This window comes from Canis lupus, chromosome 23 (assembly GCF_048164855.1).
Source record: "Canis lupus baileyi chromosome 23, mCanLup2.hap1, whole genome shotgun sequence".
NCBI lineage: Eukaryota > Metazoa > Chordata > Mammalia > Carnivora > Canidae > Canis > Canis lupus.
The window spans coordinates 12,036,748-12,059,914 of NC_132860.1; the positions used below are offsets into that span (position 1 = coordinate 12,036,748).

Below are 23,167 nucleotides of genomic sequence, written 5' to 3' on the forward strand. Positions count from 1 at the left end.
CAAATTCACAGTTTCAGCTGAGAAATCCCTTCCTTTATCCCTGACAAGGGATCACCCCTCTTCTATTCAAATGCATCTAGTAACCTATTAACAGAAAACTCCCTACTTCTTAAGAAGCTCATTCCAATTCTAATTATTAATTCTTTGTTATTGATGGCCAGAATTTGTCTCTGCTTCCTTGTAATTTCTTACACAGTGGTCCTAGTCTGACTTCTGGGTTCCAAAAAATTAAACTTAACGTTTCTCCACATGATACCGCTTCAGATATTTGCTCAAGGACTAGGGGACTTAAATTCTAGTTGCTCCATCCTTGGCAGGTTACTTTCTTTCCCTGAATTTTCCCATCTGTAGGTAAAGAAGTTGGTCTAAGTGATTTCCAATTGACAGATTTTTAACTGCCTTATTATACTGTCATATAATCGAAATCATTCACCTTTAAGTCAACTAAGAATGTAACAAGTATCAATTAAGGACTACACCACCTTTTAAAGAAATGAAATTATTCTAGAAATATACTATCTCTATTATGAGATGTCTTTGCCCCAGATCAGGAATCCAAGTACTAGAGTATATATCAGGCATAAAAGATGGGAAATTGTACATATTAAAAGAAAAGACTGAGGTAAATCAGAAGGGAGCACTAACCAGAGCTGTGCAGTGGGCTTGTGAGTCTGACTTTCCATACCTGCCTAAAACAGTGTTTCCAGGAATCTTAGAGAAATGAATAGGCAAAGCAGTTTCTATGGAACCAGCAGGCTGGGCTCCGAAGCCAGGATCAGTAACCAGGGAGACCCAAGACCTGGTGAAGACTGAATAACAGCCCCAGGCTGGGAGATAAGCAGAGTTCACAAAGCCCTTGGCTCCGGACTAACTCTGTTGTATGAGTATCACAAAAATGTATTTTACTGTGGATATAAACAGTTTTAGAGGATCCTGTGCACCAGTTTATATCAGCACTATATATAAAGTGCCGCTCTCTTAAACAAGCAAATAAAGTTCTCTTAAAGAAATATATTTGCTGTGTCTTAAAAGCTCCCAAATAACTTTTAATGTTGGTGGAAAACAATTTCCATTGAACTCTCCAAGTGATGGATAGCCCTGATGGGGCAAGAGAGTGAAATGTCAAGATTCCTGTATAACTCCATCTCCTAATACTTCATAAAGGGAGCTCAACCTGCTTCTCAGAGCTGCTAAAGCTAGAAATCCTGAAGAGCTTAGCCTCCATTTACTAAGAACCCTAGCCCTGGCCTAGAGCTGGTTTCTCATTGGGCTGGCTTCTTCTCTAACGAAGTGTTGATGACAGTGCATATAACACCATACATATACACACACCCACACCCCCCCAGACCCCTATCTAGTTTTCTAACTATCATCTACCCTAGGGAAAAAATGCTTGTCTCTGCTATTACTGAATCACACAGAAGTACTTCCCCAACTTGTATGAGAAACTGGGCCACAAAAGATAAACAACATCTACCATGAAAATTAGATCCAAGATAAGAGCAGCTAGCTTATGTTCCCAGTGGGACTACAAAATCAGTCCATGCTTCCTCAGTGCTATGTATGTCTGCTTCACATACACCAACACGTTAGAATAAATCCTGCCTCATAGAGGTCTAGCTGCCATGTTTGGACTGACTGTGTGGCTCTTGGGATATGGTCTGGTTACCTGTCCCAGAATCATCCTCTCTTGGCAGCAAGAGCCTTTTGACTTGCTGTCTGCAAGCTAATGAATTCAGCCCAACCTTAGGCTGGTGGGATTTAAAGAGCATCAGGCTAATTTGGAGTGCTTTTTAAATTCTTTCTGCTTAAGGTCAAGGCTGCAACCTTCCCCCCAACCACCAACTGGTCCTTTCCTCTTTCTCAAGTTCTAATAACTGTGCTTCTAACTTATTTCAAAAAGTTAATAACCACCCAGCTCTTTTTCTTTTTTGTTACCAACTTATCTTTTTTTAAACTAACATAATTTTATTTTTGCATATCTCCTTTTACTTTATTGTCTCATTTTACTCCACTTGTCTAAGACTGTTTCCTTGTGCCCACTACCTACCATTTCATACCCTTGAGTGGTGGTTCTTTGTAGACTGAACTGCTGGTGCTGATAGCCAAACCTTTCCAATCAGGGTCTGTCCATACTTCAGGGGCCTCCAATCTTCAGTTTTACTCACATGTTCAAGTTATAATTTACTGGGATCCCTGGGTGGCGCAGCGGTTTGGCGCCTGCCTTTGGCCCAGGGCGCGATCCTGGTAGACCCGGGATCGAATCCCACGTAGGGCTCCCGGTGCATGGAGCCTGCTTCTCCCTCTGCCTGTGTCTCTGCGCCTCTCTCTCTCTCTCTGTGACTATCATAAATAAATACAAATTTTAAAAAATTATAAAAAAAGTTATAATTTACTGATTATCTCTTATGTCAGACTCACAAGCCCACTGCACAGTACATATGGTCATGGAGGGAAGAGTCTTTTTTTTTTTTTTTTTAAGATGGGCTGCCCTATGTGCTCCAAGAGCTAGTAATGTGGTTGGGATTATAATATTAGTAACACTTGGAAAGCAAAGCAACCCAAGAGGTTACATGTTCAAGTACATCATTAGAGAAAAAAAAAAAAAAAAGTTTAGAAGAGGAACCTGTGGCACTTTGTGGACAGCAATAACTGTGGCAGGCTCTATTTCTGTGATAGAAATAGAGCTGGAGATAAGCTCAGGTTAATGAGCAAAGACAAAAAAAAAAAAAAACAAAAACAAAAAACAAAAAACAAAAAAAAAAAATGAGCAAAGACAAGGGGAAGAACTTGAAGTTTAGGGAATAACCCAAGCAGACCCAGTAAAGCACATAGTCATTCATAAGGAAGTTCTAGAAGGGAAGAATCATCTTTCTCACCCTTGTGTTTCCCATCAAGCCCAGTAAAAGCCTCGCCTATTGTTTGTACTCAGTAAATATTTGTGGAATTGAACATGTTATAGAAATCCCTGGGCTCCATATTGTGGATGACCTTGAATGCCACGCTCAAGAATTTAGACTTTGCCACCAAACAAACAGGCATTAATTTCTAATCATTCAAGATCGGCTTAGATCACAGAGGTTAAAAATAATGCAAAACCAGCAGTTAGTTTAGTGTGGGAGATCTGTGGTTCACCTCTTTATTCCTCTGTTCTCTTTAATAGCCTTTCAGAGGGAATATTCAATGGGTATCTCTTCATATAACATCCTCAGAGAGCTGAGTAGGTGTTAGGAGGGTTTTCATCCAAGTCATATTAAAACTACTTCTTTTCTTCCTGGGTATATTACTCATTTAAAAAAAAAAAGTGTGATTTCACTTTTTCCACTGTGATTGATGGACATCTTACAGATCTGTTGTACTTTTGCCTCTTGCTAGTGGCCAGTGGTTTTTTCCAATTGTCTTTGTTCAGTGAATACTTACCCCTAGATGTGATGCCCCATGTTAGGTCTTGGTACCAGAGGGAAGGGAGTATGTAAGAATGCATCCGCATTTGCATCATACTGCAGACTCTTACATTTAGGAGGAGGCTGTAAAAAGTAACTCTGAACTAAAACTTAATATCCCAAGTCTCAGCCCTGGAGAGGAAAATTTCATAAGCAATATATTCAACCATTTTAAATTTACACTAAAAATACAAATTGCGGCTTACTGGTTTACTTTCATGGTAGAGAAATCACCCCATGGTGCTTGAATATAAGCTCACTTTTCACTGGGAAGGCTGGTCCCACATGAGGGCAAAATGGAAAAGGAGAATGGACATTCTATGTTGCAAATTTAACAGAACTGTTAGTAAAGGAGAAAGAAAAACAACTGTCAAATGTCCCTGAAACTGCCTTGCCCTTCATTTATTACCATCGGTCAATAATCCTAATCCTTTGTCATTCCAAATGAGTCCTTTATAAAAAGCTGATCCATAAATTCACATGACAGTGATCCCTTCCCTTTTTTTCTGGTCAGGACTCAGCAGCATCATCTGGTTACAGTTTCCACATGTGGGAACTGGGGGATAGGAGATGGTCTTTGGGGGTTGCGTCCTATGCATATTCCAAAACATTTTAGCTCTTTATCATAGAGACCATTTTGAATATTTTTAGCTTTGGGCCAGAAAAGGAGTTCTATTAAGTAGTAAATTGCGCTCTACAGCTGACTTTTGCTTCTTTTTATAACTACTCTGGAGAACAGGACTGTGAAGTACAGGAAATATCACCAAGTATGGGGAAAGATTAGAAATGGAATAGTTATGAGTGAAACACCGGCTGTATCCTAGGTACTGGAGTGGACATTCTGCTAACTTGTCTGGCCATTACTACTGCTACTATTTCTAACAGCAACTACTGTTTAGTGAGTGGTTCCTGGGTTCTAGTAGATGAGCTAAAAAATTTACATTCCTGTTTAATCTTCACAAGGATCCTTCCAAGCATAAATGATTAGCTCTCTTTTATCAGATGGGGTTACCATTTAGAGAAAGGAAATAATTTTCCAAGTTAGGAAAGGTAAAATGTACAGTTAAAACCCAGAACTAACTATGCAGCATCTTAGCCATACCAACTCCCATTTTTCTCCAAGATGAGCTGAGTTGGTTGTGTTTATTGGAATAGCGTTTTCTGTTGGTTTTCATTAAAAAGCAGGAAAAAGAAATGAGAAATAGAAACTTGAACATTTTTTTTCAGTCTTTCACACTTTACAATTATTAGGTACCTTTCAAATACTTTGACCAGATTCTCGGGGTGAAGAAATTTTGGTGGATCATGGAAATGAGTTGGTTGCCCCAAAATCCTTCTAATATTATTTTCATACCTTAACCTAATAAAAAAAAAAATTAGTTTCTACTGCGCCCACGATCTGCATTTCTCATTCTAGTAAAAGGCAAATTCCCTAAAACAAATGGAGAAGAGAAACCAATTAAATGACTTTTACTGAGTTTTAAAAGGAAGTCCAGATATGATTGAAATAATTCAACTGACTATTTTAGAAATTAATTCTAATGGCAAGTGTGGAACTTAGGGGTTAGTTACATCTGAGTTCCTTGTGATTTTGCCCCTTACTAACTGTGAGACTTGGGCAATTTCACCTCTCTAAACCTCAGTTTCCTCGTGTGGAATAAGGAATGTGAATTAGGTGATCTTTGATATCCCTCTCATGTTCAAATTCTCTTATTCTGTGAGCACGTTTTATGTATTTTGTAGTGACTCTGCTATCCAGTGAAGCTCTATCATATGCCTCTTCAAATGCTTCAGTTGTATATATTTACACATGCCCTACAACCTCAGAATAGCTTCCAGATTTAATATTTCCAAAAAGCTCAGACTTGCCCTACCATCCTTTCAAGATTTCCCAGGAAATGGGGAAGCTGGGATTTCAGAATCGTATGGTGTGGCAAGTCAATAAAAGAAGTCAGATTAGAACCAGTGATCTCAGTCCCAGACAACGATGGGTATATTTTCCCATCAAAGCCTTGTTATTTTACAGAGGGTTCAAGTAAGCAAGGTATTTAATAGGATATAATAAAATGGGATTTATACAAAATCTAATTTCAGAAATTCTCAGATTTTTTTTTTTTTTTAAGATTTTGTTTATTCATGAAAGACACACAGAGAGAGAGAGAGGCAGAGACACAGGCAGAGGGAGAAGCAGGCTCCAGGCAGGGAGCCTGATGTGGGACTCGATCCTGAGACTGCAGATCATGCCCTGAGCCAGGGGCAGGTGCTCAACCGCTGAGCCACCCAGGAGTCCCAAATTCTCAGGTTCTAAAGCAACATGTTGGTATCTGAGTCTTACCCTAAAATTTTCACTATTGAAGATGTCCACTGCTCTCTACATTTGGGTACTTACCTTATGCCCACTTGTGTAGAATACCTTGGGGATACAGTTATGAATAAGACATAGTCCTCCCTTACCCTTTTGGGTTGCACAGTCTCGGGAAGAAGGTGGGCACAGGTCATAGAAAGTATTACTAAGGACTTCAACTTTTGGGATGAAGGGAATGGTTAGGGAACCATGGAAGACTTTTAAATACAGGAGTAATCTGGTCAGAATTGCATTGGTGATGGATCACTGTGGATGGAATTAGGAAAGGTATTAAGTGGAGACTGGGGACTCAAAGCTGAAAGTAAGCATATCAGTGAGAAGGCTAGTGTTATAATGGTCCAGCAGAGACAGTGAGGCCAAGGCAATCGATGAGTGACAAGGATGGAAACAAGAGGATGGATTTAGTAGTATCCTTGTTAACTAATTCTGAGATGCACTTCATCTTGGTTTGTGCTCCTTAATTTCATGTCGAGTCTATGGTAGTGTATTGAGTTGGATGAAGCCAGAAACTGCTGAGCAACATGAATTATTTAATCTACCACCTTTTCCCAGCCTCTGTATTCTCCAAGGGAACCTACTTGAATATGAGCCTGATTCTTCTGAAAACTTAGGAAGCCAGAACCTATTATTGTCTTACTTCATCTACAGTGGTCTCTGGTTCAAACTTAAATGATATCTTTTTGCTTGGGCTCAACAGCTTGTAAACTTTCCTCTGTGCATACAAATAGCAAATAGATAATAAGTAGGATATTTGATGTTCTCTGCTACTTTCAGGTCATTAAAATAAAGGATTACCTAAGTTATTCCCAGTTGCCCTTGGATCCTATAATTGAAACAAGACGAAGGTCTCTGTTTAGCTATCTGTGTAAAGCAAATATAACTTGAGAATTAAAAAAAAAAAAAGTAAACATAGGCACCAAAACTGAAAGCAAGAGACTCTTGAAAATACAGACTGGTATATCACTGGTTAGAATTTCCTTCATTTTGCAAAGCCACGAGCCACATGCATCAGCTCACCACAAAGTCATTAAGCCTTTTTAAGCTCAGATGAAAAACATTAACAAATACCACAAAAGGCTTTAGTATAGCCCCTTTGTTCATTCACATATGGCACTTTATAACTCCTGCGCCACTCTGGTCGTGTGTTTGTTTAAGCTGCCTCCATCAGGCTGGTCCTGAAAGAACAAAAGACATCTTGAGCAATCCTAAGCAGGAAATGGGCTAATCTAAACATGGTTTGTGACACTTTAAGTAGAATAGAAAGGGGAGGGATTGATTAGTCATTAATGTCCAATTGGCTCCATATGGATGTTGCAATAATAAAGCCTTTTTTCAGAGCAGTAGCAGAGTTATTGAATTAGAGGTTTATGTTTCCTCAGAGCTGACCTTAGGGAATTCCCTTTTGGTTCTTCTTGTTGATCTTTTAAAGAGAATGGAGTTTCCAACAGGAAAAAAATAGAAGCCTTACCCACGATAACACTTGCTCATAATCCTGCAACTAAGGAATGCATTAATTTAGCATAGTTTTAATTCCTGCTGTAATTTCAGTCCTCCATGCTTTCTTTGCATGCTCTTGCTTCTTTGGTGGGGCAGTATTTCAGAGACCAATTAGACAGTGGCATGAACTTCATAACTGGTAATGGGCTCCTCTAATGTGCCTAGCTGTGGCAGAGAAATGGCATCCTCACAGGGGAAGAGTAATGCTCCAGCCAAGGAATGGTGAGCTTTGAAATTCAGTTATTTCAGATCATGGAATAGTGATTGGGATAGCTTTGGTGTAGGGCAAATGGACCATGTGGCAAGTCTGAAGACCTAGGTTCTAGATCTGGCTCTGCTCCTAACAGCATACCGGCATCTGGTTATTCCAGAGGAAGCTAATGCAACCTCTCTGAGCCTTGGTCTTTGTCATCTCTAAAGTGGGGTGAAAACATCTATCCCTCTACCAATTTCAAAGGATTAGAAAGAGGATTCAGACAATGTATTTCCTGAAAGCCCTTTGTAAATATTATTGTATATAAAAGTACTTGGCACACATGGTATGTCTGTCCTGGAAACTGACTTCCAGCCTAGTCTAGTCTAATGAAATGATTGTTTCCAAAATGCCCAATGGAATTTTTTATTTATGTGTATACAATATCTATCTATCTATCTATCTATCTATCTATCTATCTATCTAGGTTATTTGGTGAATTTCTTGCTATAAAGTTCTATAGTCAAAGTAAGTAAGGTATTTGTTTTTAGTGTGATTAAAGAACTTTAATATGAAAACAGAGAAATGAAAATTTGCCTGTGTCCTTCCCCTACATTGGACAAATGAAGAATCAACACCTTAATCAAAGTACCACAGGCAGTTCACCTTTGGTTCCTCACCAGTGGTTCCTATTCTTACACCAGCTGTGAGCTCAGAAGATGTATCCATATTTTGCATTTGCCTTCTTTAAATCATGGCACCCATGAATAGGTAATTTTTTGCTAACCTCCCTAGCTAATCTTATATAAAAGACATAGAGGGCAAACCATAGCCTTCACCCCTTGTATCCCTTTTCATAAGATGAACACATCACTTTCCTAATGGTTAAGACTCTTGCTCAGCCATAGAATGTCTTTTCCTGTCAAGTAAACAAAAAGGACAGTCCAATTATTATTTTTTTAAGATTTTATGCATTTATTCATGAGAAACACACAGAGAGAAGCAGAGACATAGGCAGAGGGAGAAGCAGGCTCCATGCAGGAGCCAGATGTGAGACTCAATCCCAGGACCTGGGATCATGACCTGAGCCAAAGGCAGATGCTCAACCACTGAGCCACCCAGGCACCCAAGAATAGTCTAATTATTTTCTGTTTTGTTGTTTTTGTAAGAAGAAATCAAATGTGAATTCCAAGCAGCCTTTTTATAATGAAAGTCAGTTCCCTTTCTGGCATAAGCAGGAGTGTAAAGTTTGTAGAACTTTCAAAATCATAGACAGACAGCTGTCAGCCATTCCTACAGCACAGTGAATTAGACTTCTACAATAGTAAGATAGATTTGGTGGGATGAACATGGTGAAATTAATACCTTCCATCTTTCCTAGTTTTTCAAGTCCCTTTGTAAAATGCCTTCATCTTCTATATTTTTGTTTCTGATGTATTCGTTATCATTATTTCCATTAACCCAAATAAGGGACTATTAACTGTATCATGTAACTCTTTCCAGAATCCCACAGGAGAAAATCAACTATTCTGTTGATAGATTGAAGTAGCCTAAAATACTGTGATTGCTAAGCAACCCAATGGTATATATTTATATCTCTTTTTATTAAGAAGCCTTTTTACCCTCCTTAATATATTTCTACAATAAAAATTATTATTAACGTAAATGAGACCAACTCTTTGAGTTCACAATAGCCTAAATATGCCATATACTCAGGTCCACGGAGAAAAAAACCTTTCAGGAAAAGATTACTTTGGTTTGATTGCTTTTCTGTCTTCTTTTGATTCTTTCGTTTTTGCTGTTTTTTTTTTTTTTAAACTAAGAGTTAAAACAATTTTATTTTGAATAGTATCCCATTATATGGCTATACCACAATTTGTCCATTCTCCAGTTATTTTCAGTTTTTGGTTATTATGAATAAAACTGCTATGATATTCTTCTATAAATCTATTTCTGGACAAAATTTTTATTTGTTTTGGGTAAGTACCTAAGTGTGAAAATGCTGAGTTATTGGTAAGTATGTTTTACTTTTTAAGAAACTGTTGAACTGTTTCACAAAATGGTTACACTATTTTATACTTTCACCGCCAATATTTTAGAGTTCCAGTTGCTCCATATCCTTCCCAACGTTTAGTATTGTAAGTCATTCTAATGGGCGGGAAGTGGTATCTATTGTGATTTTAATTTGTATTTTCCTGATGACTAGTGATATGGAATACTTTTTCATGTGCTCATTGGCCATAACTATATTTTCTTTTGTAAAGTGTCGTGTCTTTTGTCTATTTTTAAATTAGATTATTTTTCTGTAGAAGTTCTTCTTATATTCTAGATATAAGTTCTTGTCAGATATGTGTTTAACGAATATTTCTTTCTAGTCCGTGCTTTGACATTTTTAAACAACTTTTTGATGAGCAGAGTCTTAATTTGATAAAGTTCAACTTAGCATTTTTCTTGTATATTTAGTGCTTTATAGGGTATATCTAAGAACCTTTGATTACTCCAAGGTCACTAAAATATTCTCCTATGTATTCATTGAGTTTTTGGTTTGGTTATGATTCATTTCAAATTAATTGTTGAGAGTACTATGTCATAAGAGGTCAAGGTTTATCTTTTTTCACATACTTATCCACTTGTTTTAGCACTATTTGTTGTAAAGACTATCATTTCCTTAGTCTTTATTGGCAATTGACCATATATGTGGGGTTTAATTCTGGACTCTTGAATTCTATGCTAGTGGTCTATTTGTCTATGTTTGTCCCAATACCATGCTGTTTTTTTTTTTACTCTGGTTTTTTACAAATGTCATATCTTGAAATCAAATACTTTGAATCCTCCAACGTTTTTAAGTTTGTTTTGGCTTTTCTTACTCCTTTATGTTTTATAAAAATTTTAAAATCAGCTTGCCAATTTCTAAAACAAAATTGTCTTTTGGAGATTTTTTAATTGGGATTGGGTGGAATATATAGATAAATTTGGAAAGAATTAACATTTTAATAATATGGACTCTTCTGATCTGTAAACATGGTATATTCCTCTATTCCTTTAGGTCCTCTTTAATTTAACTGACAAATGTATTGTCTTTATGCAAAGGTCTTGCACATTTTTTTGGTTTAATTTATTCCCAAGTATTTTATTTTCTGATGCTATTATGAATGTAAACTTAAAAAAATATTTTCTAATGTTTGCTGCTAATATATAGGAATACAATTGATTTCTATATTTTTATATTTTATATTGCAATATTGCTAAATTCACTTACTAGTTTTAATAATTATTTTGCAGATTCCTTAGGATTTTCATTAAAAAACAATTACATTATCTATGAATATAAATAGCATTATTCTTTTCTAATTAGTATATGTTTTATTTCTTTACTGCAGGAGAGTGTTGATAAACAATGGTGAGAGTAAACATCCCTTGCCTTATTCTTCATTTTTAGGAAAGTAGTAGTTCAGTAATAAATATGATATCCTACAGGTTTTTCTTAAATGCTTTTTATCAGACTGAGGAAGTTCTCTTCTATTACCAATTTCCTGGGATTTTTTGACATGAGTGTGTATTGAATTTTTAAAACCATTGTCTGACTCTATAGTGATGATCATGTTTTTTTCCTTTGTTTTGTTATATGGTGATTACCTTGCCTGATTTCAGATGTTAAATTACTTACTTTCCTGAGAGAAATCCTACTTAGTCATGACTTATTATCTATTTAACATAATGCTGGCTTTAATTTACCAATATTTTATTAAGAACTTTTGCATGTATGTTGAAATCCTTTGCCAGGGTATTGATGCCACCTCATAAAAAAAAAAAAAAAATTGGAGAATTTTCCTTCAACCTCTACTTTCTTAGTTTGCATAAAACTATTTTAATTTTTCCTTAAACATTTTTGAAAGAATTATCATTAAAACCATTTGGGACTGGAGGTTTCTTCATGAGAAGGATGTTGGCTATAAATATAGTTTCTTTATGAGCCATAAGAGTATTTAGGTTTTCTATTTATTCTTGAGTGAATTTTAGTAGTTTGTGTCTTGTTCATTTTATCTAAGTTGTCAAGTCTATTGGAATTAAGTTATTCACAATATTCTTTTATTATCCTATTAATGCAAGTAGTATCTAAAGTAAAATCCTCTCTTTCAATCCGAATACTGGGATTTTTGTTTTCTCTCTTTGCTGATTAGTCTAACGAGGGCTTTATCCATTTTATTGATCTTTTTAAATTACTAACCCTTGGCTTTATAAATTGTCTTTACTGTGTCTGTTTTGTAGTTCATTGATTTCAACCCTTTATTCATTCTGAAAATCTCTGATTTTAGTTGGATTATTTACTTTATTCATATTTAATGTGATTATTGAATTTGATGGGCTTAAGTCTCGTAATTTGCTATTTGTGTTCTGTTTGTTCCCTCAGTTTTTGGCCTTCTGTCTTTCCTTTAAGTCAGTTGAATCCTATTGTTATTAAGGTTCTATTTCTTTATAGCAGTGTACCATTCACAGTAAAATTGAGAGGAAGGTACAGGGATTTCCCTTCCCCACACATGCATAACTTTTCCCATTATCAACACACCCCATCAGAGTGGTCCACTCAATGGATGAACCTACTCTGACATATCATAATTACCCAAAGTCCATAGTTTACCTTAGTGTTTACTCTGGGTATTGTACATTCTATGGATTTGAACAAATGTAAAGTAACATATATCCATCATTCTGGCATCATACAGAGTATTTTCACTGCCCTAAAAATTCTCTATGTCCTGCCTATTCATCCCTCTTTCCCTGACCCATGGCAACCACTGATCTTTTTACTATCTCCTTTTGAGTCCTTTCCTAGTCTTCCATTTGAATTATTCTATTGGCATCTCAGCTCTACCTTTTTTTTTTCAGCTCTACCTTTTTGTATTTTGTTTAGTTGTTGTTTCTAGTGATTTACTATAAATCCTTAATTGAGTCTTCCCATAGTTAAAATTATACCACTTTTCACAAAATAAAGCAATCTTTAACAATTTAATTCCATTTACTACCCTTATCCTTTGTGCTTATGTGCTATTGTTCTCCCACGTTTTACCTCTTCATGTTATAAATCCCACAGTACAGTGTTATATTTTATATTAAATAGCCCCTTGTCTTTTAAAACATTAAAAATCAGCTGTTTATTAGGAAATCCAGAGAAGAAAACAAAGTTGGGCTTTTTTTTTTTGAAGTCATATATTTATCATTGCTGATGCTCTTCCTTTCTTCTTGTATATCTAAGTTTCTGTCAGATATTATTTCTCATCTTGAATAATTTTCTTGAGTATGTCTTGTGGTATGGGTCTATAGGAGTACATTTTGTCAGCTTATATTTATCTGAAAATCTATTTTACATTTGTTTTTGGAGCATATACTCACTACGTAAATCTCTGAATTGACTTAATTTCAGCATTCTAGGGATCCCTGGGTGGCGCAGTGGTTTAGCGCCTGCCTTTGGCCCAGGGCGCGATCCTGGAGACCCGGGATCGAATCCCACATAGGGCTCTGGTGCATGGAGCTTGCTTCTCCCTCTGCCTGTGTCTCTGCCTCTCTCTCTCTGTGACTATCATAAATAAATAAAAATTTAAAAAAATGTTTAAAAAAAAATTTCAGCATTCTAAAGATGTTCTATAGTCTTCTAGCCTTCATTGTTTCTTATGAATAATCAGCGATCATTTGTATTATTGTCACCTTGTATGTAATGTATCCTGTTTCTCTGGAATTTCCCCTTTGTCTTTGGTTTTCAGCAGTTTGGCTAGTGTCTAGGTTTGCTTTTCTTTGATTTTACCCTGCCTGCATTTATATGAATGTCTTGAACCTGTTGATGATGCTCACCAAATTCAGATAATTTTCAACCAATGCTTCTTTAAATATTTTTTCAGTAATGATTCTCTCTTTTCTTTCTGGAACTTCAATTACATATATTTTAGGAGACTTAATATTGTTCTACATATTGCTGAGTCTCTGTTTATGTTTAGTTTATTTTATTCTCTGTTTTTGAGAGAGATATTTTAGTTTTTTTATTCTCTATTTTTGAGATGGGATAATTAATTTATTTCGATGTATTTTCAAGTTCACTGACCCTTTATCTGCACTCCAAACTTCTGTAATATCCAATCAGTGAATTTTCTTTTCTTTTAAGGTTTTATATATTTATTTGTGAGAGACGCAGAGAGAGAGGCAGAGACATAGGTGGAGGGAGAAGCAGGCTTCCTATGGTGAGCCTGAGGAAGGACTCTATCCTAGGACCCCAGGATCATGCCCTGAGTCAAAGGCAGATGCTCAACCACTGAGCCACCCAGGTGCCCCTCATCAGTGAATTTTCATCTCAAATATACTTTTCAGTTCTAGAATTTCCATTTCTTTTCTAGTTTCATTTCCTTGCTGAGTTCCCTCTACCCTGTCTGTGTATTCATTACAATAATCTTTTAAGTTTTGAACATGTTTATAATGGTTACTTTCAAGCTTTTGTTTGCTAATTTTATTATGTGAGTCATCTCAGTTTTTCTTTCTTTTGTTATCTCTAGGTCGTATTTTACTGGTTGCTTGCACAGCTTGTTACATTGCAGATTATAAATTACAGATTTATTATCAGTTCATTAGTAATCATAGAGAGTATTCAGAGAGAATTTCTCATTTAGTTTCCATTTTGATGTCTCCTTGAATATATTTGTTCATGTCACTATCCTACTTAAAAATTTTAAAGACTTCTTGGCTTGGCATTCAAGGTAGTTAGCAATCTGCCCCCTACTTATGTTTCTAATTTCTTCCCTTAGTATTCTCCTATTTTTTTCTATAAACCCAAGCCATAGTCAGCTTCTTTTATTCACCAAAACCCTACTAATCTTTCATTATAACTCTATGCCTTTATTCATACTAATTCTCTAGCCTGGAATACTTTCAAATCTATAACTGCTAGTAAATTTTTCCTCTTCTTTTAAGATGCTGCTCAAGCACCACTGCATCTCCGAAGCCTCCCTGATATTCATCCTTGTTCATTCCAACAACATCAGTAGCTTCTCTTCTCTGCTTTCAGAGCATTTTTAAATTACCTTTGTGGGTCTTACACTGTAATTTTCCATTTATGTGTCTGTCTCCCTCACTGGACCAGATCCCTTTTTAAAAAGGCACATGTGTTATCATTCTTTATATACCCAATCACAATATTGGGTCTATCTGAAATTCGTCAGAAGTATTTGCTGAATTAATGCATAAATAAATGAGTACTAGGCACATTATAGAATTAGCCAAAGTTCTTCCTTAGGGAGAGTGTGTGTATACACACACACACACACCCCAAACACTTATTCATTCACTCACATAACCCTTGGAATTTACCCAGGAAGGGGGCCTCTCTAGGATTAGTTCAGGACCATTGCCATAGTCTATGATGGTTACACTAGCCTTCTTTCCAACCCACCTGGAAAAACTCAACTTTCTGTCTTCTCTTTAAATCATTTAAATCACAGATTTCTAAGGAAGTCTTTGCCTTCGAAATTTCTATGTTCTCCCCATAGACTATCTTTCTTTGTCTAACTGTAAGTTTGCCTTACCCAAACTATGATATGAGAAGACAAAGGATGAATTAATCAAAGCAAACCCCCTGGGGAAGCTGAAGAGAGCAGGAATTCCTGGGGTGCAGTGGAACAGTGCTTTCCTGTGGTGCCTAGTGTGGTAGTGTTGACCTCCTGGCCTTTCAGTAAGTGTCATTTAGGATGACTATTGCTTGTAATTACAAATACTTAGGTCAGCCTGAAAGCAGTAGTTTCTAGGTGCAGAGCTTTGGGTCAAGGCTTCTTCGAACTGCTTTCCATGAGGAGCTAGTTTGTGAACACTGAACTCACAAATGATTCCTCTGTTCTTAAAAGTAAAAGAGGCTATGTCATAGAATTGTGAGACATTCTGTAGGACAATTCTGGATTCTGACAAAGAGCATTGGCTATTTTAGAATGAAGTGCTTTTTAAAATTTTTTAGCCTGGTGTTATTTTAAAAAATGAAGGAAGCAGTATGAAATCACACTTGATATGTAGCTTTTAATTGTAACAGAAAGTGGATCTTAGGCTTCAAATATTCAGACTAATAGCACACCTTTGGAAAACAATTCTATAGTATTCTATAACATTTTCCTTATGTGTTTAAAAGGCTTACCTAATATACAATCTTCATTTTAAAATTTCTGAATTTATACACACATACCCAGTCATGTATTTCTTCTGATGCAACAATAATTCCTTAACCATTTTGTTTCATGAAGCAAACTTTAGCTAAGCTAAGGAACACTTTCTAAATATTCTTTTGGTTTTGTGTCCTCAATACTTTTTAAAAATTCTGACTCTGATCAGATGTCAAGTCTGGTTTAAAAGCAGTTTCAAATGTTGGTCTCCCTGAATAAGTCTCTTCTCAAATCTTGGTTCATTGATATCATATTCCTAGGTTAGGTCAGGATGTCCTCATTCATTTTTCACTTGACTTTCCTTAAAAGGGAGGAGAGGAGGCAAGAAAAAAAAGAGATGCACACATGCCTTGAAGTGTTTCTATCTTCCATTTCTTAATTCACATTTTTATACTTTGTACTGTGCTTGAATTTCCAAATTTATGGGAGCATTTGTTGTGAGTCCTAGATATCTCATGTGTAATTAATCATTGTCAGTGTCACGTAGACAATATGCAGTATGGGAGAAAGGGGCAAGGTCAATGTAGGGTAGTTGGTGGGGTGAGACCCGAGTCTGTCCCTTCGAAAAGAGTAGAATTTAATAAGGTAGAAGAGAGTGAGAAGGATATGTTAAGATTGAAGTATGGAATGAGAGAGAGAGAGAGTGAGAGAGATGGGGCATGTGTAAGACATATCTGGGAGAATCAGTTGGTATGGAGTAGAAGATCTACTTAAGACCAGGGTCTGAAAATCCACCATGATTTCTGTCAGTCTGTTGGATAGTAAAATTTCCCATTCACAATAAAATACATCTTTTCAATGAATAAGTAAATGGAAGCTGACCATTTGGTTTTGCTAGAGGTGGAGAGAAAGCTATGACAGTAAAAGCGGATCTCAAATGTTAATCACCTGTGGCATAGTAGTTAACTTAGAATAATATTGAAATGTTTTTGCATCTGACATTCTCCACCAGCCTGTCTCCTTTTATGTGTATGCATGCAAGTATATAAATTGCTGAATCCATGTCAGTTGTAAAGTAATGGCACTGAGGGCATCATAAATTACCATGGTGATCCTCAGGAGAAGACACTGTCGTATCTGAATGAGTGTTTCACTTCCAGAGTAATGTATGCCTTCATCTGGCCCAGCAGTCAGCATATTGCCCTGTGTTGATGGATATTGTCAGCTGGAAGCTACACTACATTTCACTGCACAATAAACATGGCTGTCAAACCCATATAAAGTGAAATCAATTTATCCTGTATGGTCAGTGCATTTTAAATGAAATTAATGTACTGTGGGTATGGTGGCAAAAAGGTAGCAGATTAGTTATGCATCTTGGGATCTGAGACTTTTCATGTAAGGGATCATTCTGTCTAGTAGGCCTAAAAGAAGGGCTGTTTATGAAATATATTATTTTTGCATGGTCTTCAAATAGTGGCCCTTCTGCCCTCTTTCATGTATAGAAAAGAATTGATAATATTAGTCAGTTGGGCCCTTTTATCCTATCTTTTGTTTGCTATAAATGATGATCATATTTGTCAAATAATAGTGCACTTTAATGTTCTAATTTATTACAAGCTCTGACACAAACAAATTTCTACTTAATCAAGGTATCTAGAAATAGAGTGGAAGGGCCAGAGATTGATTGGGCCATGTTGTTCCTGTATAATCACTCCACTGAGCTGAAAGGCTTTACTTTTTCCAGAAAGTGGAAATGTTGGTTTTAATGTATATTTTGCTTCTAAACTTTTGGGAGTAGGCTTTCCTGTTTATGCAGCAGAAACCCTGGCTGAGGCCATCAGTCCAACCACTTTACATTTAGCTATAGAAGTTTTTCCATCTATAGAGGGGTATTTAGTTGATGCCACATTGCAAAGCATACATCTTTGTGTCACGTTGGTAGGATTCATGAAAACAAGCAAGACCTATGTTCATTCATTTATTCACTCATTTATCTAATCATTCATTAATTTAACATAGTTTACTAATTAAAACTCTATATGCCTAGTGCTTTACTAGAACCTAGGGATACAGCAGTGAACAAGAACCAGTTCTTGCCATATTCTCAAAGAGCTTTTAATCTAGTATGTTACTGGTTAGAGTCACCTCTTTGGAAATGATAAAATATCAGAGACTTGGATATACTTTCATTGGGGAATGTTTACGAACTACCCTAAAACAGCAGAAAAATGTATCAGGACCCTTGAAATAAATGCCTTTTAGTCTAGTAGTTTTGCATATAAGTTGAAAACCAATCTTTTACTTAATAAATATTTATTGAATATCTATTATGTGGGAAATCCTGGGGATACAAGAATGAGTACAACATAAACACCAACTTTAGGAGTTTCATATTCCTGGGGATGGACTGGAAAGATTAGTGAGAGATAGTCACATAAACAAGTAATTACTTTGGAGCATGTAGCATAAAAGAAAGGGGAACTAATGCAGCCTGGGGAGCATCATAGCAAATGCTGTTCCTATGCCCTGAATTACCCTTCCCATCTGTCCTTACAGCCCTCCCCTATTCACGGGCTAATCTTTATTCATCATCCACGACAAAGTTTAGACATCGCCTCTCCTAAGAGGCATTAGCTGACTGTCTTGTCTGATGCCATCCTGGTGCCCTGTATACTTCGGTATTACAGCACTTATCATACACTCTTGTGATAATTGCCTGGGGTCTGTATCCCTTCTGATCTGGGCGCTCCTTACAAGCAGGGTCTGTTGTGCCCTAACCCCTGGCATAATGCCTAACTCATTGTCATTCATTCCTCAATTAATATTTTTATTGAATTCATTAATCTGTGAAACATACCACGTTTGGGTAGGCCTTGAAAGCTGAGTGGGGCTTAGTGGGATTTAGTGAAGAAGTAGGAGATGGGGCTTCCAGGCAGTGAGAGGACCACTGGACAAGGCGTAACATTGTGAAAGAGAATTCTATTTGAGGTAAAGAGGCAGTTTGAAGTGCTTCAGTTTGGGACAAAAGAGGCTAAAATGATAGGTGAGAGCCTGCTTTTGAAGGGAAGAATCGCAACAGGAGAGGTTAGCGTAAAATAATGCCAGGCAAAAAAATAAAAAAATAAAAAAATAATGCCAGGCATTGCCGAATCTCCACCTGCAGCCGGTGGTAGTGAAAATGCACCAGGTGTATAAAAACATCCAAGGTGAATTTGGCCCCGTGTGTCTTGGAGGCCTCCGTCAGCAGGGCCTTTAGACTTGTCATCTGAAACCATCTTCTTCCAAGAGGTCACTTGAACAGACGAGAAGGGCCTAGGGAAAACAGCTGAACCAGGCGGCAAGCTGTGTTACCTTACCCAGATAATAATGCTTTGCACCCGTCTTGTTCTTCCTGCCCTGACATTACAGGAGGTAAAGCCATGAATGGCTCTGCAGCTAAACTACAGCAGTATTATTGTTGGCCAACAGGAGGTGCCACTGTGGCTGAAGCACGAGTCTACAGGGACGCCCGCAGCCGGGCCAGCAGCGAGCCTCACATCAAGCGACCAATGAATGCTTTCATGGTCTGGGCGAAGGATGAGAGGAGGAAAATCCTTCAGGCCTTCCCCGACATGCATAACTCCAACATTAGCAAAATCTTAGGTGAGTGCAGTCTCGAACGCCACCCCTCACCCCCAGCGAGCGCCCGGAGAGTGGACCACAGGGGCCCCGGGGCTACTCTGACACCCAAGGGAGACTGGGGTTTGCAGAGCTCAGGTGGAGCTCAGCAAGCTGCCTCGGGAGACATCGTGGTCATCTCCTATGTCCCCCCACCCCGCAGCCTGGTGTTTAGGGTTAGCGGTTAAACAGCCACCAAGTGCCAGGGAGGGACTAACACTTCTTTATTTTATTAAAGATTTTGTTTATGTGTTTGAGAGAGAGAGAGAAAGAGAGAGGCACGAGTAGGGTGAAGGGCAGAGGAAGAAGCAGACTCCCCACCTCCCATACGGGGCTCCATCCTGGGACCCTGGGATCCTGACCTGAGCCCAAGGCAGATACTTAACCAGCTGAGCCACCCAGGCAGACCCTACAACTTCTTTCATTTTATTTTATTTTATTTTATTTTATTTTATTTTATTTTATTTTATTTTATTTTATTTATGTTTAAAGATTTTATTTATTTATTCATACACACACACACACACACACACACACACACACAGGCAGAGACAGGCAGAGGGAGAAGCAGGCTCCATGCAGGGGGCCTGATGCAGGACTCAATTCCAGGACTCCAGGATCATGCCCTTGGCCTAAGGCAGGTGCTCAACCCCCAAGCCACCCAGGCGTCCCCCTGCAACTTATTTTAGAGACAAAATTATTTATGGTGTGTTAAACTGAATTTGGCAACTCTGAGAGACCATGCTAAACAGGGATCCTGGAGACAAGCTGTATTTCCTTTTCCTATTCAGCCTTCTTCAAGCCTCCGAATCCTACCCAGAGCCTAGAGTCTCTGCTTTAGTATTCTTGGGTTCATAGCCTCCCACCCAAAGAACTCACGGGAAATTAGGGTGAGCCCCCAAACAGTGTGAAATTCACGGAGTGTCGAACAGTGCCTCGAATGATGACTTTAAAACTTGTCAAATGAAAGTGCATTTACTTTAATAAGATAGGACTAGTTTGAATTTCGTAGCAGAGAGTCGAGCACGCAGAGCCCAGGCGGCGAGGCCCCTCATGCGGTAAACTGCCAGGGTGATTCTCCTGCTTCACAGGATTAAACTCAAAACCTCGTTCTGTTAGTGTAAAGCTTGCCTAGTGCAGATTATACAGTTTGGAATTACTGCGTTCAACATATTGAACATATTTTATTCAACATGCGGCATTACAGTCAACATGTTTCCTCTTTAAAAAGAAAAAACACAGAAGGCACTGTTCTATTTAAGCTGTCACAATGTGACAAAATCTCTAAAGGAGCCGTTTAAGAAGCTGAAAAACATTAGAGACTTAAACTGTGGTTTTCATTTTTTAAATGTTTTGTTCAAAAGCAATAAATATTTAACCTTAGTAAATATCGGTGATCTGGACATACACAAATACACATGTTTTGTCACTGTATAAATAATTTAACTTGGTTCTGAGGCATGGTGAGGCAGTAACCTCTAAGAAAATTTACAACATGCCTAAGATCTAATCGTGGCAAAATGTTAAAAAAAAGATGTTTTTCCCTTTTGATTTTTGAATTTCAAGATGGGTACTAAATGTTATTACAGCGAAGCAGGGTATTCTTTTTAGAGTTTCTGAGATATGCATGGGGATAGTATTATTCTTTTTGGACTTAAGTATCTTTTAAGCCAAAATGCTCCTCATGGATACATTAATTTTTTTTTCCAATTAACAGACATTTAAAAGAAAATCAGTGTTTCTCTGTCCTTGAAATTGATACCTAACTTTGAAATTTTCTTTTTTCCTTTCCTTTTCTTTCTTTTTCTCTCTTTTTTTTGTTTCTTTCTTTTTTCTATCTCCTTTTCTTTTCTTTTCTTTTCTTTTTTGACATTTTAGTAGCAGCATTTTAAGCACTCAGATGGGCACAGAACCTCTCTGTTTCCATTTTGACACTGTGGGAAATTTATATTATTGGTGTACATTCTGTGAAAAAAACCTATTAAGAATATAGTAAGTGTATTCATTAAAATATAAACTTTAAAGCACAAGCATTTCAAGAGTAGCAAGAACCTCTGTTGACTGAGGCTTTATGCTACTGGGAGTCAGCAGAACACGGAGAAGCCAATCTGCATAGACTTTCTACACAACTTTTGCACAACAATCAGGAAAGAACAGGGATGGATGTGCTATTAAAGCAGACCAGGATATTGCTGGCTACAGAGAATATTTGTACAACTTTCCATTTGTTTATGTATGAAAAATCTCCACTGAAGAATAGCTAACATCCAGTCAGCACAGCTGTTACCGCTTTATTCACCAGCGAGACACAAAAATGCAATTTGATACATGTAAAAAAACACATCCCTTCTTCGTCAAGTGTTTAGATAATTCTTTATAAACAATATTAGAGAAGTGAATACTTTTCCTTCTTCCTCTATAAACCACATTAAAAATTTTTGTGCTGTCATTGGTAAAGCTATGAATGAACGTTTATAGTCCTTGAAAATGGTATATATAATTCCAACTGTACCTTCCGGTTCGAAAGCAATAACTTCTTAGGTAGAGTTTAGGCTTTTTAATTACCCCAGGCCAGGGGAGACAGTGTGTGCAGTGGGCTTTTAAATACGGAAGGATATAACAACATCTGCTAACACCGTATCACAGGGCAGCTTCCCTAAAGGTGCTTGGACAAGTGTGGGAGATGCTTGAATCTCTACAACCAGGAGAGCCTTTTCTGAGGATCCTGTCAGGCTTGAGAGCATGCTTTGGAAGTTTGGGTTTTTCACCCTTTGAGAGTGATCGACAGTTAGATGGGGGAGGGACAGTGGATTCGCAAGGTGATCTTTAAGCAGCAGAGAGGTGTTTTAAAACAATATACTTTTTGTGTAGCACCAGCGTTATCAAACAAAATAACATAATAAATGTATCACATGCAAAATTATTCTTTGCTCTTTACGTCTCTAAAAGACTACTTGGGAGGCTCAGTGGTATGTGGGAATAGGAGCTACCCAGAGCACAGGTGAGTGAAGCAGTGGGAAGGTATATACAGCATTAGCCATCGATATTGTTACCTTGACCACTTGGGTACTGAAGGCTATTTTTATGTTTAGGGTCTCGCTGGAAATCCATGTCCAACCAAGAGAAGCAACCCTATTACGAAGAACAGGCCCGGCTAAGCAAGATCCACTTAGAGAAGTACCCGAACTATAAATACAAACCTCGACCGAAACGCACCTGCATTGTTGATGGCAAAAAGCTCCGGATCGGGGAGTATAAGCAACTGATGAGGTCTCGGAGGCAGGAGATGAGGCAGTTCTTTACTGTGGGGTGAGTGTTCCCGAACGAACGTAGCCACCTGGGCTTTCCCTCCCCAGTAGAAAACTGCAGGATGGCTACTGGCAGTGGATTTGGGAAGGATATTAGGGAAGGGAGGAGGAGGTCAAGATCTACCCAGGGGCTCAGTTGCAGTGATCTTTGCAGTATTACACACACACACACACACACACACAGAGTCTTGCAGCCTGGCTCCTGCTGGATAGCTCAAAACAAACCTGGTCTCCCCTCTCCTTGTCTCCCAAACTAATCTAAGATGTTCGGTGCCCACACACCAAGTTGCTGGTAGTTTATTTAAGCAGACATACAGGGAGAAAGAATAAAAACTAACTTAAGAAATCCCCAGAAGCTTTCCAGCTTCCCTGGGTGGTGCTTCTGATTCTAATCACAATAGTCTGCTTTTGTTGTGGGATCTACCACAAGATAATTGGCCTTGACATTGGTTAGAGGACCTCATTTTTGGCGCAAGATCCAGAACTCCTGTTGCAGTAAATTATTCTGTGGTGGAAGCAATAACAATGTGGATTTTCTTGCTTAAATCAGAAACTAGACATGTTTTTGATATCTT

At 37.7% G+C, this 23,167-nt stretch overlaps 1 protein-coding gene across 34 annotated transcripts in view; it reads left to right on the forward strand.

Moving 5' to 3' along the window:
* SOX6 (SRY-box transcription factor 6) overlaps positions 1-23,167 on the forward strand; it is a 633,064-nt gene that overhangs the window by 592,877 nt on the left and 17,020 nt on the right. For 30 of the 34 annotated variants that reach the window (XM_072793935.1, XM_072793936.1, XM_072793934.1 and 27 more), the window contains 2 exons: positions 19,036-19,269; positions 22,377-22,593. In XM_072793935.1, coding sequence (XP_072650036.1) covers positions 19,036-19,269; positions 22,377-22,593 — 451 coding nt within the window. The remainder of the gene's footprint in view (positions 1-19,035; positions 19,270-22,376; positions 22,594-23,167) is intronic. The other 4 variants (XM_072793959.1, XM_072793928.1, XM_072793933.1 and 1 more) reach the window with 1 other exon arrangement.